The 19,402-nt window shown below is 37.5% G+C and overlaps 1 protein-coding gene across 3 annotated transcripts in view; it reads right to left on the reverse strand.

Moving 5' to 3' along the window:
• Window positions 1–19,402, reverse strand: part of SYTL5 (synaptotagmin like 5) — a 95,727-nt gene that overhangs the window by 5,779 nt on the left and 70,546 nt on the right. For all 3 annotated transcript variants that reach the window (XM_017501721.2, XM_017501722.2, XM_017501720.2), the window contains 5 exons: window positions 16,348–16,526; window positions 14,423–14,522; window positions 12,633–12,794; window positions 1,806–1,914; window positions 1,125–1,260 (listed from right to left, as the gene is read on the reverse strand). In XM_017501721.2, the coding sequence (XP_017357210.1) occupies window positions 1,125–1,260; window positions 1,806–1,914; window positions 12,633–12,794; window positions 14,423–14,522; window positions 16,348–16,526 (686 nt within the window). The remainder of the gene's footprint in view (window positions 1–1,124; window positions 1,261–1,805; window positions 1,915–12,632; window positions 12,795–14,422; window positions 14,523–16,347; window positions 16,527–19,402) is intronic.

Consider the following 19,402-nt stretch of genomic DNA (forward strand, 5'->3'; position numbering starts at 1 on the left):
ATTTGCCCATCATGGTGGCATAGGACTGTAGTTCCAGCTACTCAGGAGAGTGAGGCATGAGAATCACTTGAACCTTGAAAGCAGAGGTTGCAGTGAGCTGAGATGGTGCCACTACACTCCAGCCTGGGTGACAGAGTGAAACTCTGTCAAAAAAAAAACAAAAACAAAAACAAAAACAAAAACTGTAAAAAAACAACAATAAAAAAACCAAAGTTAGAGCATGTAAGGGTGGGCTCAACCCATTTTCTTGTAGGAAAAAAATACACTTTTCCAATATGGCATGAGACGAGGAAGAATATTGCCATCTGGCTCAAAGAATGAACCTCATGGTCTGGCATCATGAGAATTTGTTTTACCTTATGTGCTTTATGGAGCTCCATGAGGGCAGGGGTTATATGTTATTTATTTTTGAAAGCAAACTACCTGGTACTTGGCACATGTTCATTTTTGTGTTTGTTTGGACTAATGAAAAATAACCTTGCAGTCTTACTCTAATTCCAAGAGAAAAATCAATAGTCAGAAATCAAAAGGGATTTGGTGTTTGAGTTGCCTAGAGCTGGGCAAGAATATCTATTTAAAGGGCTGCATTCCCTCAAGAAGCTGCTCTTTGCTCCACAACGTGGGCACAAATGCCTAGCAGGTAGTCTTCGAGCTTCTCCAAAGCACTCTACAGTGGATAGGTCCAGCAAGGATGTTCTGACATCTCTACTTTTTACAATTTCCTCCAAGAAAGAAAAATATCAAGGATCTGATATTTTGGTTATTGTTGCATATTGCCAGTACAAAATGATAACAAAGAACAATAAAAATACATTACACCTAGAAAATAATACTATTTTTTTTTCTTTTTGGTGACTGAATCTTACAGAAAAAAGTTGACTGTCTTGAGATTAAGAGTGATGGGAATTCCTGAAACACGTTGGAAACAGAGTGACAGCTAGAATCAGCAGTTCCCTCAATACTTGTATTGTTTTAGATGTAAGGGCCAGTATTTAAGGGTATTTATCAATGACACAGTTCTAGAAAACAGAACATGGAAGGCTTACAGCCACCATTGGCTTGTGGATCACAGATCCTTTCATCTCCAATTAAATATCAACCAAAATGAGCCAAAACAAAGTTACCCTTTCACGAAGGTATCAGAAGTGCCTCCTGACTTCACTGCTGTCAAATTCTTTGCCTCTTTGATGAGCACTTCTAGTATTCCTCCAGAGATTACAAGTGACTCCTTTCCCTTTCCCTTTTTAAAAGTCTTCTTTCCTGTGTTAGCCACCAAAATGAGGGAATGGCAGGGAAAGAGAGAAAAAAATAAATAAATCATGGATTCTGTTTCAAAATTTACAAAGATCATCTACAAAGATATATTTCATTTGCTGATTGAATTGGGCCCTTATATTATTGTGTATTTTTATTCATTTAAACATTTTTGCCATCATTGGATTCCTTCTAGATAGGTCTTTCATTTGTGTTTTTTGAAAAAAATGAACAAATAAATTTAAAACTTTAAACATTCCCGTAGAAAGCATATCTTTTCACAGGATGTAAACGAATGGAATGCCTGAGTTTCCTGGAGCACCCTTCATGCTCTTAGTGAGAAATAACTATGAAGAAAGCTACATACAAACACCAAAACTCCAAAAGAGAAAATTCCATAACTTCCTTTGATATTTTAGTCTTGCAAAAGACAGTGACATCTAACTTTTTATGTTTTGTTTGTGTAACATGATGCAACCGATCTCTGATACCCACTACCACACTTCTAGAAACAGAATGTCATTGATCAAAGTCACTGATTTTTACTCTACCTTGTAGTTGTTCTGGTGGAAGCATCAGGTTCTCCTCTGGGGGAATGTAACGTAAAACAACTGTCAGCTCTCCTTTGTATTGAAGGCCAATATCAGGAGCAAACTCCACCTGGCCAAGGAGAAATAAGTAAATTGAAAGAGTATGAATGATTGGCTTAGTATTTTGCAGCCCACATTTTGAATGTGCAATTATTTACTTGGTGGCATAAATGTGACAATCCATTCCCATTTCAACTCTGTTGGCTCTCATTGGTTTAAGAGATGCCTTAGGTAAGAGAAAAGAAAGGCTGAAAAACTCTACGAAGGGATTTACATGTAACTTTTAACATTTAAGTAAAAGGAATTTGAAAGAAGACATATAACTTATATTTGGCTGGTCAATACATATGCAGCACATACATGTGATGCACTGATGATTGGACCCATCACTGAGTTTACATATGTAGTTTGGGATGTGAAGAAGGAAGAATAAAAATGCCACTGAAAGTACCTCCAGAAATCACTTCTCCCTATCACCTTTGATGTCTTTTAAGGCTTTCCCAAGTGACCAAGAAGGGAAAAGTAGGCAATAATGCTTGATTCACATGGGGCTGCCAGCCATCAACTGTTAAAAACAATATTGGTAATTCATAATATCAAAATTCAACATGGACAAAGTGGTACACTCAAACATTGTTGGTGGGAATGTAAAATGGTGGCGTCTCTCTGAAAAAGAATTTGGCAGCTGCTTGTAAGACTAAACATGCAACTACCATCCAATCCAGAAATTGTACTCTTGAGCATTTATCCCAGAGAAATGAAAAATTATGTCCACAAAAAACTTGTATACTAATATTTGTATCAGCTTTATTAGTAATAGTAAAAAAACAGAAACTACAGGAATTTTCTTCAATAGGTGAAATGGTTAAACAAACTGCGGTACATCCATACCATGGAATACTATAAACATCAATAAAAATGGAATCTCTAGAGAATTATATTGAGTGAAAAAAGCCAGTCTTAAAATGACATATACAGTATGATTTCATTTATGTAACATTCTTGAAATGACAAAATTATAGAGATGGAGAACAGATTAGTGATTGCCAGAAGTTAGGGATGTGAGTAGTGGGAGGGAGTCAGATGTAGTTATAAAAGGTCAACCTGAGGGACATATGTGATGTTAGAACTGTTCTGTAACTTGAGTGTTGTAGTAGATACACAAACCTACAAAGGTGATAAAATTGCATAGAACTAAATATACACACACAAGTGTACACACACACACACACAAATGACTACAAGTAAAACTGGGAAATCTGAATAAAATTGGTGGATCATATCAATGGCAATATCTTGTTTGAGGCTGAGTGTAGTGGCTCATGCCTGCAATCACAGCACTTTGGGAGACCTAGGTGGGAGGATAGTTTGAACCCCAGAGTTTGAGATCAGCCTGGGCAACACAGTGAGACCCTATCTCTCAACATATATATATATATATATATATAATATATATATATATATAATATATTATATATAAAATATATATTATATAATATATAATATATATTATATATAAAATATATATAATATAATATATAATATATATTATATATATATGCTGGGCATGGTGGCATGCACCTGTAGTCCCACCTACTTAGGATGCTGAGGTGAGAGGATAGCTTGAGCCCAGAAATCTGATATTAAAATAAGCTATGATTGTGCCACTGTACTCCAGCCTGGATGACAGAATGAGGCTCTGCCTCTAAAAAATTAAGCAAAACTTGGTTTGATATTATAGTACACCTTTCCTATCAGTTACCATTGGGGAAAACCAGGTAATGAGTACATGGGATCTCTTTGTGTTATTTCTTATAACTGCATGTAGATTTACAATCATGTATACAGTTCAAATTAAAGAAAATCAATGTGCACATGCACCCAGAACCTCTCTTCTGTAGGTCTCCCACTTGCCATTGAGTCAACTGAACACTGAATTTTTTCATATGTAGAGCAAGAAAGGTAGTATACTTTGTTAGGCTTTCCCTTCAGGGATCTGACTTCTGAGTCAAGAGCAGAGAACTGCTCTCTCAGAAAGGAGAGAGTGAGAGAGTTCAGAAACCTAGCCCACTCATTGCAAAGCCAGGGGCTGTTCAAGGCTTGGTACAAATAAACAAATAAATAGTAAAAACCATTTTTTTTAAATACTGAGACATTACAAAGAAAAGAAATCCTTGCCTGACTTTCTTTTTTCTTTCCTGTTGATGGCAGCAAAACTTACTAGTAAGGGTGGGAAAATATTTGAAATATTTTATTCAACCTTCTTACCAGGGGCAAAAATGAGATTATATGGTAAAATAGACTATCCATCTAATACTTAATCTGATTATTTTAGATCAAGTTCATTGTAAATGTACTCTTCTTTTTGTTTTGATAACCTCAGTAAATTTTAGTTCAAGTGAACATCATAAATAGAAAATTAGAATGGACGTTATGACAGATTAAAGATGGTTACCATTTTTTTTGGTACTGTCATCAATGAGAGATGGTGTATTTGTGACTTCTCTTTGGATCTGAGTGGACTCTGTGATTGTTTTAACTAGTATTATAGAATATTGCAGAAGTAACAATGTGCCAGTTTTGGGGTCCAGGTCTTAAATTGACAGCTTCTACTTTCTTTCTTGGAATAGATGTTTCTGAATGCTTCCTCTGAGAACCCATGCTAAAAGAGGCCTAAATTACTGAGAAAAGCCGCATGTAGGTGCTGCAGCTGGCAGGCCTAGCTGAGTTCCCAGCCAGCAGTTGACATCATGTGTAAGACATGTAAGTGAGCCAACTTGAATATTCAATGCAGTTGAGCTTTCTAATGACATCAGCTTCAGTCAACCATCTGACGACAGTGGCATAAGAGTAGTCTCAACTACTTAGGAGGCTGAGGTGAGAGGATAGCTTGAGACCAGAAACTTGAGATTATAATAAGCTATGATTGTGCCGGTGTACTCCAGCCTGGATGTCAGAGTGAGGAACTAAGTAGATTAGTCTAGTCAACCCAGAGAATCATGAGACAGTAAATTCTTGCTGTAAGCTCTAAAGGTTTAAGGTAGTTTGCTATGCAGCAATAGTTAACCAGAGCAGGCTGTGTTTGCTTTTTGGTTGAGATCTTTGGGTATGAAAATACATCAGTAGGAAAAATTGATATGTGTAGGAATCACATACTAATATATAGTGTGCTAGTAGTGATCAAAAACATGCATTATTGGGATTTACCAATGTTCCACTGGATTTAGCTTAAATTAAAATATACTGTTGACCCTGTATAAATATAGACCTCAAGTCTTATGAAAGGAGAACACAATAATGATGAATTTTGTAGCATTATAATCACATATAAAAAATTAAAGTGGGGGAGTCATCTTGCAGCCTGTATATATCTAATGTCTTAGGGTATTTTTGATACTTATATTGGCATACCAGCATTGTCATTATCCAAGCAACTCTTACTCAGAAAAAAGTAGCAGAATTCAATCATATTTAATTCAACTCTACTAACACATATGGAATGCTTACATTTTTATAAGGCACTTTGCTAAGTGCTGTGGGGACACATAAGACAGACTTTGCTTTCAATGAGTTTTCAGTCTATCTAGTAGACATATTTGCAGTAGAAGGATCTATTAATTCACACGTAGTTAACTGACTCATCAGATTAATCAATGTTCTTCATCCCTAGTGAATAGCAGAATCCTTTCTGCAAAGAACATGCATCTGTTCCCATCAGTTGAATTGTATGCACACTGAGAGTCAGCTGCATTAGTTAGTTCCCCAAGCTTTTTAGGCCAGGCATATTTGTGATTGTAATTATATAGTTTAATATCACACAAATTGATGAGTGCAAAAGACAGCTGCTACTATAAAAATTCAGCTGAATACTTTAGAAGAACAAAAGATTTGAAAACAAAGTTGCTGTTGGATTATATGTGGGCTTGAATCCATGAAAGATTAGAAAAGAATCACAAATTTTTGAGGAGAATTTTGCATTTGGTTTACTTTGAAAGTATTCTTATGTTCTTGTTTCATTTGAGGAAAAACTCAAATTAGAATCTGTTGATGATGATTCATTAGGAGAATAATTTACGCAAGGAATATATGGCAGAATTTTATTTACTGAATCAAGTTTAAACAAAATTAATTGTCTCTGTATCAGAAGACTTGTAAATAAATGTACATTTACTTAAGTTAAAAATAAATGTTTAAGAAATGCATTGGGAAGCTATAGTAATTAAAACAGCATGGTACTAGCATAAGAACAGATATATAACACCAATGGAACAGAATAGAGAGTCCAGAAGTAAATTTATGGTCAGTTGATTTTCAACGAAAGTGCCAAAAATACACAATGGGGAAAGGACAGTCTCTTTAATAAACAATGTTGGGACAACTGAATATCTACATGCAGAAGAATGAAATTGGACCCTTATTTCACACTATATACAAAAATCAACTCAAAGTGGATTCAAGACTTAAGCATGAGACCTGAAACTGTAAAGCTACTAGGAAAAACATAGGGGAAAAGCTCCATAACACTGGTTTGGGAATTTTTTTTGGTTATGACCCGAAAAGCAAAAAGAAGCAAATAGGACTACAGGTATTGATCGACTTATGACCTGTGCAACTTATGACCATTCGACTTTATGACCACAATAGCTAGCCACGACTGCTCCACGTCTGGCAGTGCAAACGTTGCCCAGCTGGGCGTACGACAGTGCAGACCAGCTTCGGCAGCACTACAGTCTCCGTGTGCATATAGCCTACACAACTTATGACCAAATCGTGTTATGACCAAATCGTGTTACGACCGGTCTGTCAGAACCAATCATGGTCGTAAGTCGAGCACTAGCTGTACATCAAACTGAAAAGCTTCTGCAGGGCAAAANAAAAAAAAAAAAAAAACAATCAACAGGGAAAAGAGGCAATCTACAGAATGAGAGAAAATAGTTGCAAATCATACATCTGATATGGTTTAAGTTAAAAAATTTAAGCTAATAACCAACATACATAAGGAACTCAAGCAATTCAATAGTATGAAAACAAATAATCTAATTAAATGCTGAGCAAAGGATCTTAATAGACATCTCTCAAAAGAAGACATGAAAATGGCCAACAGGTATATGACAAAATGCTCAACATCGCTAATCACCAGGGAAATGCAAATTAAAATCACAATGAGCTATTACCTCATACCTGTTAGAATGGCTATTATCAAAAAGACAAAATATAGTGTTATAGAACTACCATATATATGATCTAGCAATCCCACTACAGGATATATAGCCAAAGGAAATGAAATCAATGTCTTAAAGAGATTTCTACACTCCCATGCCCATTGCAGCATTATTCACAATAGCCAACATATAGAAATAACCTAATTGTCCATCAATGGATGAAGTGGTAAAGAAAATATTGTATATATACACAATGAAATACTATTCAACCTTAAAAAATAATATCTTGTCATTTGCATTTGCAACAACATCAGATAAATTGGGAGGACATTATGTTAATTAAAATAAACCAGGCACAGAAAGACAAACACTGCATGATCTCACTTATATCTAAAATATATGTAAATCTAAAATAGTGGAATCTAAAATACTTGAAATAATAGAAGCAGAGAGTAGGGTGGTGGTTATCAGGGGCTGGGATGGGGAGAATTGGGGGAGATGTTGGCCAAACAAAATAAAATGTCAGCTAGATAGGAGGAATAAATTTGAGGAATCTATTTTACAACATGGTGACCATAGTTATTAATAATAGCACTGTTTTGTATTCTTGAAAGTTGCTAAATGAGTACATTTTATGTGTTCTGACCACAAAAAGTATGGTATGAGAAGTAATGTATATGTTAACTAGATTGTTGTAGCCATTCCATAATATATACATATTTAAAAAACACATTTCACATAATAAATATATACAATTTTTATGTGTCAATTCAAAGTAACTAATTAAAAATTTAAAAATGCATTGAGTGTGTGTGTTTGTATGTAGGTGATTTCTGTGACTCTGTTTATTAACTGACCTACTATTGGTTGTAATTTCTGGGAGAAGAGACTTCTACTATGCAGAAAGTTCAGCATAAGATAAATGGTGACAGTTATTCCAACACAAATAAAAAGAAACTATTATGGGAAGAGAGAAATTAATCCAGATTGAAATAAAGAGGTGGCTCTTGCCTGGTCCTTAAAAGATGGGAGACATGATGACAGATGCAGATGGATTGAGAAGGTTAGTCCAGGTTAAGAAAGCAATATGAGCAAAATATGGTGGGGGCTGTGTAGAATTTGTTTAGAGACTGATAGAAAGTAAAATGTGATCAGGGGTGTGTGTACAAGGAGGTAGTAGCAAGGAGGATGGAAATAAGGTGTCATCTCAGGATTTCCCAGAAGATGCTAAGGCACTCATTTAAGTTACAGCATTTTATTAGGAAGGGTAGTGGGGAAGGGGGGAACCAAAAATGAAGGAAGCTTAAGGATGTGATATCAGGCAAAGTTCCATGGAGAGTAAATTTTGTTAAGTCCCTTAGGGGTACTCTGGAGATGTGACAGATCACACACTTCAGAGATATTCCAATCAGAGGCAAAAAGCAGAAGTGTTGATGCTCCTTCCTCCACTAGTCATTGATCAAGGCTCTGCCCACCCCCAGAAGACTTAAATACCGAGGCTATTCTGGGTTTTCTGCCTGCCGACCAAGCCCTCTCTAGCAGCCTGAGGGCTCCCCTCCTACAATGATTGGCAGGGGTTGGCTGGTGGGAGTGAAAGCAATGGGGAGCCATGTTTGCAAGAAAATGGGGATGGGTGTCTGGTGGGAGTGAAAGCGATGGGGAGATTTATTTGCAAGAAAATGGGTAGAGTACTGACATCTTTGGCTGCTACGGTAGGCTGGGCCATTCAACAGAACACTGAGTGTCAGGGTGAGGGATAATATTTATTCAAACCATATTCAAAAGCAGTAGGGAAACACCGAGTCCATCTGATTAGGGATGTGACATAAGCAGATGACACCCACCACCTTCTGCTTTCTGAAAAAAAGGGAGGTCCACTTTCCATTGGAGTGAGAAAGAGACTCCCAGTGCATTTACAGGTGTAACATGAGTAAGGAATTGCAGACAAAATCTGCCAGAAAAAGAGAGTCTTTAATCTAGGTAATACTTCCAAAGGACCATACAATTAGTCTCTGCCTGAAGGAAGAATAAGAGAATGTTTCCTTGGAAAACCTAAGTGGTTAAGTAGCTTGCTGTTGATTTTCAGATGTACTTGTTTTCATAATAGCACACTCTGGGAAAGCATGAAAGGGAATTCATACAGATAAAAACTTCTTGTCTAACTACCTGACATGCCTTTCAGAAGGATAATTATTTATAGCTAATAAATAATTCCATGTCATGAAGTAAACTGGAAATTGTATTCTGAAACTACAGTATGTTTGACAACCTGAGTTCTTTCTCTGCACCAGCCTCCTCACTGGCTTAGGACTGTAGGACATAACGCATACAAAGATAAATATTGAGGAACCTTCACTAACAGAGTCAATAAGCAACAAGGCACCATGTCTTTCTGGCACTCCTAGTGCAGAAGCATGTAAGTATTTCTGAATTATTAGTGATTATTAATTCTGAACCCCTATTACTAGTAAAATCAGTCCCTGTAACCCAGGTTTCACCTTCTTGACTGCGTAATCCATGAGAAACATCAAGTCTCCAAGGCTGCTCATACTACATCTGCAGCTGCTGGAGTGACAATTGCATTGAAATGGCCAAGACAGGAAACTGAAACTGCAGTGCCACTTCACATAGCTGGCTGATAATCAACCACAGAGAGCCCAGCTTAGCCTGAGGATGAGCCACTAATGAAGTACAAGACAGCATATAGAGCATGCATTTGTGCCTGTCCTCCTCATTTTTGGAAGACATGGTATCTAAGCACATCTGAGTCTTCAGCTTTTCTTCTGTATAGAATAGAGGAAGCTGGGCAGAGGAAGATGGCTGAGATTAGAGACACTAACTTCTGTTGGGTTCCTCAGAAACAGACTCTAAGGTGAAGAGTCTTATGCAAATGATTTATTAAGGAAGTTCTCTCAGAGAAACCAGTAAAGAGGTATGGGAAGCAGAACAGGGACATGTCTAATCTTGTGCAAAATTCCATGGAAGGTAGCTTCTACCTGATGTGCTAGTACACGTAACACTTTGGAGTTTTCCCCACTTTCAGTAAGGGAAGTGGACCTTCATACTCCCCACCTATCACTTATTGATGAAGGGTTGTCTTGTGGCAGGGGGTGCAAAAATTCCCAGGACTTCTGGCTCTCTGCCTATGTAGGCAGAAAGCTACAGTAGCCCAAGGGAAGTCTTCTAAAGAGAGTCTCAGATGGAGGCTGCTGTGGCAAACATCCTAACAGACATGGTTAGGGACCTAAGGGGATCTGGCAGAGGACCCACAGTATTCCACAGTGAATGCAATCAGAACTTTTCTACCTTTAGTAGGCTCAGAAAGACTCAGAGATGCTTCCCTCTTATGATAGAATGTGAACCACTCATTGACAATGTAGAAGTGATTGCTGTGGAAAATGTTGATTTCTAAGCACAAAGCATGCCTGGGAGAGATCTAGGAGACCTTAGATATATTTCAGCAAAATCCTTCAACTATTTCCAGGAAACTGACTGGAAGAATGCTATTGTTCCCTCGAAAGTGGTTTCCAAAGACCTCCTATGTGCTTTAATGTTAATTTCATGACAGGTAAATTAAATGTATGTTCTAAGATGCATGTTACTTGCTCTCTATCTGGGTCACACATCAGATTATCTCTTGGACATTTTCAAACTATGATGTTCATTCATAACACACAAAAGGAAGTAACTGATAGGAGACTGCAAAGTCATAGCGAATGCTATCTTTTATGGTGAGGGTTTTCATTCAATTCCAAAAGACTCAATGCTGAAATGATCAAATATTTTTTATATTTAATGTCAGGGGAATGTTATGCTATTATGGACTTGTTTGTTGTTAATACTGTATTTTCTATCTCTATCATAGTTATGTTGGGCATGGGCTTGCAGTTATCTTATGCTTAAGGATTTTTTATTGTGTTTTATTGTAAATTTTGCCCACAGCACAAATATACCTCCTAAAGATTTTCCATGGTTGTTTATATCAAGTTTCAAGTTGACAGTTACAAAACCTTACCATAAAGTTGTATTTAACTTCTGAATCTCAGTGTCCTCATCTATAAAATGGGGATAATTGTACTTACCTCATAGGTTGTTGTAACCATTAAATGAAAACAATACTGCTGTCCATGATGTTTTGGGGGGCATCATTTGTTTTTGTTATCTAGCATCTTTCATTATTCCTTTAGTACTACTGTATCTGGATTTCCTCTGGGGCAATCCCACCTTCAGAATCAGGGTATATTCTGATTGTCTTAACCCAGCGAATGCATCTCACTTCCCTGGACACAGTCATAATCTTAGAATAGGCAAATGACAGAATTAGAATTAGGACAATCAGGCCCAATGCACTGATTTGGCTGTTGGAGGAGGATAAACTCTCTTCTCTTCTGAACAGTGTGGTGCAAAGATGAAAGGCTTGAAGCTACTGTGGCCATTAGAGAGTCATGCTTGGAGCTAGTCAGGGAGGACAACACTGCATGGAACCTGAAAATGAAGCCAATGAAGAGAAGAGATACCAAGAAATTCCAAGGCTTTGATAAGATTTGAACATCTGGATCAAGCCATACCTAATCATTGCTGGCCAAAAACTCCCTTTATTTTTTGTGCAGTATGAGCTGGAGTTTCTGTCCATTGCAATACAAGGATTCCAAATAACATGTATACTACCTAACATTTATTGAGAGCTTACAGTGTTCCCGATAACATGCTGACAGCCATGAATAGAATGTTTATTCAAGCCTCATCACAGACCTATAAGCTACATCCAATGATTATATTACAACTTAGGACACTAAAGCATAAGAAGTGAAATAATTTGCCCAAGGTCACATGGGCAGTCATGAAGCCAGGACTGAAGCAAGTAAGTTTGATTTGAGTCCACTGTTTTTTTTTTTTTTTTTAATCATAATATAGTTTTGCCTTTCCGTATATAAAGAATAATCTTTGGCTGCATAAATGTGACCTTTACTCACCTCGCTTTTGGCTTAAAAAATACTGCAAATGTATAGAGAATCCAGTCGCTTAAAGTGAACCCAAGGCACTGTTGGTCTAGATTAGAACATGCTATACAGTATTGGAATTTAATTATCAGCTCTAAGATTGTTTTTCTGAATGTAACTCAAGCCCTGTGTTATGAATCCCAAAAGTAGAAATGTAAGAAAATCAGATACTTAAGTACTGGTTATTCCCTCATATGAGCAAAGGGAAGACCACTCCTGCTTATGGTCTGAATTGTGGAGAAAAGAAACACAGGTAATGTTTTAAGATTATTCATGCTGTATGAATTTGGTTTTGCCTATGTGAAAATGAAGGCTCTCTCTCTAATAAGATCATACAATGTGTTGCTTTCGGTGCTATACAAGGAGACTGCCAAATAATAATAATCTTTAGTAAAAAATATATATGATTATGTGGCTTTCATTATACAAATGACCTACATTGACGAAGAATTTCCAAAACAGTGGATTTACAATATTTTTATAATATTATTCCAAAATATGTTGCACTAATTTTTGTAGGTTATTACTTGAAATTTGAAAGTCATCAAGTTCTTCAGGCATATGACATGAATTTTGCTTATAAGTTGTCTCATTGCATAACTGACTAATCTGAGAGCATTTCCTACCTTGGGCTGAAGCACAAACCACTCATCAGTTGGATTTTCAAAGTTCCATGAGTCAAAAGGAATTTCTACTTCACCAAGGAAGTTATTACGTCCAAATCGATCATAGTGCCATACAGAGAGCTGTAGAGTTCTTGTTTCCAGCTGGGTATGGCTGATGGTGTACTGCAAACGAGATTTAAAACATTACACTACATAAGGAAGGCCTCTATCCAATTCCAGGACAGGTTTAAGTTTACTTCCAACATCTTTTAGATCATATACATCAGTAGTATGAACAAAACAAACACAAAGAAAACTCTGTTTTTCTTTGTTTCTGCTACAGTTGAAGTTCTATGCCATAAACTCATTTTGTGCCAGACTTAGCATTGAAAGATATATACGCAAATTATTTGAGGTAGAGATAAACTCCAGATACTGTATAAAAAGTGTTAGGTCATGAAGCTTATCCTCTTTCCAGTTTTATTGGTTTTTCATTTGCCTTAATTATTTTTAACACCTACTTTGTAAGCTCAAAGTTTAATATATAAATTTTCCACCTTCTCTCTTATTTTATTCATAATGAGAACCCCCAAATCCAGGAAATGATTGACAATGAGAAACTTACAAACACCAAATTTTATAAAGTCCAGCCTAAGTGCAGAGGTGAAAAGGTGTACATGTATATTAGGCAGAAAGAAGATGTTGCTGGGCTAGCATTTTTTTTTGGTAACAGAACATTATCCAGGGCCACATGCTCATACACCCTCCATCCTTCTGCTTGTTCTACGCAACGACCATCTGGGACACACTTCAAACTGATTGATTGATTCCTGATCTTGGATTAGTGTCTATTCTTGTTCTTGCTGTTACTGTCATAATTAACCTTGGTTCCCTGCTTCCTAACTTTACCTTCTCACTATGTTTGGGCTCATCTTTGCTATTTTGTTATGGGCATTGAATTTACCCTTTACCTGTATTTATTCATTTTTCAGTTTGGTCTGTCTTGATATTAGCTCCTGCTTCCACACAGGCTCCCACTGACACATGCAGGCTCGTGGCTTTCTGCCCTTACCAATTTCCTCCTAAAGTGGACTCTGACTCCATCACTCTGGGGCACAAGTCTATAAATTTTCATAGAATTGGCAATAACTTCTGTATTCCATTCTCCCTGAATCTTTCTTACCAGGCCAGATAGATCCATAGTAAGAGAAGGGGTTAATTATGTGAAAGCTCATTGGAAATAGAGATTTCTATTTTCTGGATCATTGACCTGGATTGGGCCATATTTTATCTAGGCCACTTTCACTGAGATTTCTCAAATCTGGCCCTGCATTTCCACTATTCATTAACCACATACCTACGTTTCGTCAAATTCTGAAATCCTAACAACAAACAGTATAGATCAATGCCATGTTAGCAGTACAATGAATATGTGGAATATGTGCAAAGTGACTCTTTAAGTAGTGTTAAAACTGTGACAAACTTATTTTAAGGAAGTCAGAAAAAACACGGTTTGCCCAAGGATAAAACATATTTTTTGGCAAGATGCATCAGCATAGATGCAGTTTGGCTGGATCATCTCTTCAAGTTTCAAATTCAGTAGCAGCAGAGACATAAACAGAATAAGTGTTTTTATTTCCCCCAAAAGATGTTAGAAAAGTCAAGGGTATTATGTTAATTTATTCAAATTCTAATTTCCTAAAACTTATACAAACCTTGACATGCAAATAAAATATTCTCTGTAGCTGCTTCTACACCATTGAAGCTGTGAACAGTAACATATGAGTTACTATGAGACTGTATTTATTTACCTTTAGTGTTTCATTGAATTCTGGATTAGTGCCTGTTCTGATTTTGGTCTTACGCTTGTTGTTCCGGGACTTGTCAGGAAGAAGGTATGACTTGACATAACTATAGATAAGAAAATATGAATGTAATTATTGGGAAACATCTTTTTGCAAGAAATGCTGAAAGACTTCACTGTGAATAAAAGGGGCAAAAGGCCAGTGAGCATGAGAGGAAATACCAAAGAGAGTTTCATGTATATAACAGGATACCTTAAAATAGAACTCTGGGCCTTCCACAAGAGAGAAGTGGTAAAGTAAAATGATAAAAGAGTGTGGGTTCTGGAGTCAAGCCAACTGGCTTTGAATCACTCCATGCCTCAGAGGTTTTGTTGACCTCAAGAATTTACTAAATAACCCCCTGTGCCTCAGTTTCCCTATCAGTAAAAGTGGGAAAATAACCATGTCTAACTGATGGCTTTGTGAGGATTAATTTAGTTGACACATACAAGGAGTTACCATATTGTACTACTCAATAAATGTAATATATTATTAATATTAATGGTCTCACTAACTTTTTTGGAATTAGATGCTTCTCTATTCCTAGTCTTGTCTTCTGATGTCAGAGAGTGCAGTCAATAGTAATGGGTGAGTGAAAGAAAATAGTGAAAAAGGCAAAATAAAAAATGACAACCTGAAGTAGTGATAGCAATTCTACCCAACACTTTAGCTTGAGCTATCTCAGGAGCCTCTTGAAGCAGGATATCACAGCAGACTCAGAAATGTACAAGCTGTGTACAAAGCTGAAATGCATAAGATGCTACCAGAGTTCTACATCATATCTGTTGAGTTTTAGATGACCTCTTTGCATGTTAGTCAAAATAATTACATTAGTCCTGTAGCCCTCTGAAGTTTAGTGGAGGAGGCAGGTGGACCAATCTGTAGTCAGAATCCACTCATTTGTCTATCTTATGGTATTTGGAACCAGGTTCACTGAGTTGTTTATTGGACCTAGGTCATCTATTGTACAGAAAAGTGTTAACATAGCGGGCCTGAGATTACCATTCTTCTAAATGTCTGCTTATAAATTTGGCCCTTGGGTGGTATCTGGCAACTCTGATTTCAGGAGGATTCCCACTCCAGAACTGATAAAAGTGGCTTGTTGTTCCTAAACTGTTTGTACAAACAATACGGCTTATGCTGAACAAGTTCTTTCCATCTGAGAGACTGGAAATTTGGTATGTGACCAGCTGAGTTTCTAACAAGCTTCCTCGGCAGACAACATATTTCACAAGTGTTGTCACAACTCATCACTGGAGGAATTAAATGCATCCTATGGGACTCCACTAGGAAAGGACCCTTGCAAGCTTGAGCCTGGTTTCCCCTGGATTTTCTCCATGTGCCTTTTTGCTGATTATAACTGCATGCAGGGTCCTGAGTCCTCCTAGTGAGTCACTGGACCTGGCAATGGTCTTGAGGACCCCTGGCACACCTTTATATCTAGCTTCTTTCCAATGTGCTATAGTTCATACCTGCCTTCCCAGTCTGATCTCTAGAATTCTGAGAGCCTCATAATTGCCCTTTTGAGTTGTTTAATTGGGTAACAGCTTGGTAATTTTCTCTGGAGGATTTCCCAGAACAAAAATCGACAGGATGCTTTTGTACAACCTGGGTGTGCCAACATGCCAGCATTCTACTTCAAGGAGCTGCTGCTGTGTAAATTTCAAATATGTCAATCCTGAATTACGTTTTAAAAATCAGTTAACCAAGGACACAACCAGTATACGTGTGCTTTAGAGAATATTTGAAGTGTGGTATAGGAGGAAAGTGACAATCAGCTCTCTGAGAAGACTGAATCAGGAAGAATGCTAAGACTCTTTTGAAAAAGAAACACACATACAGACAAAAAAGGCAGTGATTGAAATAGTCTGACGAACACGCTATATGCTTACGCATCTGTCCTCTGTTTCTTTTCATCTCCTATGGCCAGATTTCTGCAATTCTTGACAAAAATGTATAGCCCACCAGTTTTGTAGCAGTAGCTTATACGGAGAAGGATTTCACCGCTGACTTTCACATTGCCATAGTCTCCTGTTTCACTGTAAACACTCATCATGCTGTTAAGGCTGGTCTGGAATAAACAAGATGGAAAAAGGCATCCAGTGTCATTCTAATGATCTCTTCACAGAATCAACCCTCTTCATTCAGTTATAGTTCCTGTTCTTTATAATGAGCACAGAAGTCTAGGGTGAGCAAAGAAAACAAGAGTCACATGTTTTGCTTGTTTGGCTGCTGTTGTACAAAATCCAAGCTGGAGAAAAGACAACAAATCTAGTACCACCAGGAAAAAAGGCAGGAAACTTGCTTAGAGGGGAGCATTTCCTTCTTGTGTTAGAGAATATTCTTTGTTTAGTCACTTCTACTAATGAATACAGGGTCATTGAGGCATTCCAAATCTCACCTCTTGTCCATCCCTGCAGCTTCCTCCATTTTCACTGGTAGACTCAAATTAAATATAGTTTAAGGTGTAGAATACATTGATTGGGACAAAGAATAGCTTATCTCATATTCTGTGCTAGCAGGGGCCACAAACTTCTTTCTTTGACACCTACAGGGAGCATCCCATCAGTCTCCACGGAGCCACAACTGTAGCTTTAACAAGGACATGCCAGAAGAACATCACATACCCACAGCTTCCGTGATTTCCCTCAACTGAGTAGCTAGCTGTGTGGCTACATCATCAGTAGTATAATACCATGGCTTTGTAAATCTGTATAAAGTAGCACCCACAAAATACACCATTAAACAATAAAATCACACACCAACCAATCATCAAAATAAACTGAAAAAAAAAAAAGGCCAAACCTACCAGAATGAATGAAGCTTTTGACAAGACACTAATGACATGGGCCAGCTTTTAATTTATAGTAGTCCCCCTTATCCACAGTTTCACTTTCTGTAGTTTCAGCTACCTGTTGTCAATTGTCATCAAAAATTTCAAATGGAAAACTCCAGAAACAAACAATTCATAAGTTTTAAATTGCATGCTGCTTTGAGTTTGTGAAAGGAAAATATCTTGGGCCCCCAAAATCACTAAGCTAAAGGGAAAAGTCAAGCTTTGAAAGGAACTGCGTAGGGCAAACCTGCCTCAGATTCTGTTCAAAGTCATCCCTCTGCTCACTGAGATAAATGCATATCTGATTGCCTCCTTTGGAGAGGCTAATCAGAAACTGAAACTAATGCAACCATTTGTCTCTTATCTACCTATGACCTGGAAGCCCCCTCCCCACTTCGAGTTGTCCCACCTTTCCAGACCCAACCAATGTTCATCTTATATATGTTGATTGATGTCTTATGTCTCCCTAAATTATATAAAACCAAACTGTGCTATGACCACCTTGGGCACATGTCAGAACCTCCTGAGGCTGTGTCAGGGGTGCCAGTCCTCAGCCTTGGCAAAATAAACTTTCTAAATTAACTGAGACCTGCCTCGGATTTTCGGGGTTCACAAGTAGCATGATGAAATTTCACGTCATACTGCTCTATTCCACCCTGGATGTGAAGTCTCCCTTTGTCCAGTGGATCCACACTGTAGATGCTACTTGCCTGTTAGTCACTTAGCTGTCTCAGTTATCAAATTGACTGCCCTGCTGTCACAGAGCTTGTGTTCAACTCATTCTTATTTTACTTAATAATGACTCCAAAGTGTAAGAGTAAAGATTGCGGTAATTCATACATGTCAAAGAGAAGCCAAAAGTGTTTTCTTTAAGTGAAAATGTGGCCTTGGTGTTCCTTGGCTAGGGTTCAGTACTATGTGAGGTTTCAGACATCCACTGGGGTGGGTAGAATGTATCCTCTGTGGATAAAGGTGACTACTGTAAATGTAATAAAAATATCCTTTGGTACTAGAAGTGAAAACTGTATTTCTTAGTAACTGTCACAAAAGACCAAGTGGAAGTCTTTCATGGATGACCCAGTAGTTTCAAAACCACTTTTCTGTGAAGCACTGGGAAGTCAAGACTACGGTAAGTACACAGGGACCTTAGACTGTCCTGTTTTTGCTTTTGGTAAATGTTATTATGTTCCACCAATTTCTTGGAGTAGAGGCTGACCAAAGAACAGGATGTGGGTGATGTGGCCACATGTCTTCTGAGCTTCTTCACAGGCAAGAGCAGACCAATAATTCCATAATTATTTGGAAATTACAGCTTAAAGAAAGCCAGTGAGTGACCTAATCTGTCTTTCCTATTCCTAAAACAGAGCAACAGAAGTTTCATATTTAGCAGGTGGCTTTGAGGAGTGCTTTTCAAACTTTAATTGCAGATAAATCACCCAGAGATGTTTTTAAAATGAAAATATTGATCTCTTCAGCCTAGGGTAAGGTCTGACATTTTGCTGTTCTAACAAACTCCTAGGCCTGCAGTTCCCACAATGTGTATCAAGGTACCACAGAGTACCACAGCAAACTCACAGGGGAATCACAGAAATATTTTAAATTCTCAAGGGAAACATATCAACACCTATCAGACACCATGTAAGCTCCTAACTAGTAATTCACAGTGTCAACATTAAACCACACTTTACTCTTTTCAATGAACTCCTATTTGTGTGAAGCTGAATTTTTGGCAGTTGCTGCAAAAAAAGAAAATATTGCATAAAAATAAATATGAAATGGGAAATGAAAATAGTGATGTCCAATCAGATTTCAAGATTTGATAACTGTGTAATGCTCAATAGGCACACATATCCTGTCAGTGGTAAGTGATAGGGGTTATTTAAGGATGCAATAAAAATACTATTTTTTTCTTTTTTATTTTTTTTGACAGAGTCTTGCTCTGTTGCCCAGGCTGAAGTGCAGTGATGCAATCTCAGCTCACTGCAACCTCCACCTCCCGGGTTCAAGCGATTCTCCTGCCTCAGCCTCCCTAGTAGCTAGGACTACATGCATGCGTCATCACTCCCAGCTTTTTTTTTTTTTTTTTTTTTTTTTTTTTTTTTTTTTTTTTT

Source organism: Cebus imitator, unplaced genomic scaffold (genome assembly GCF_001604975.1).
Source record: "Cebus imitator isolate Cc_AM_T3 unplaced genomic scaffold, Cebus_imitator-1.0 Scaffold284, whole genome shotgun sequence".
NCBI lineage: Eukaryota > Metazoa > Chordata > Mammalia > Primates > Cebidae > Cebus > Cebus imitator.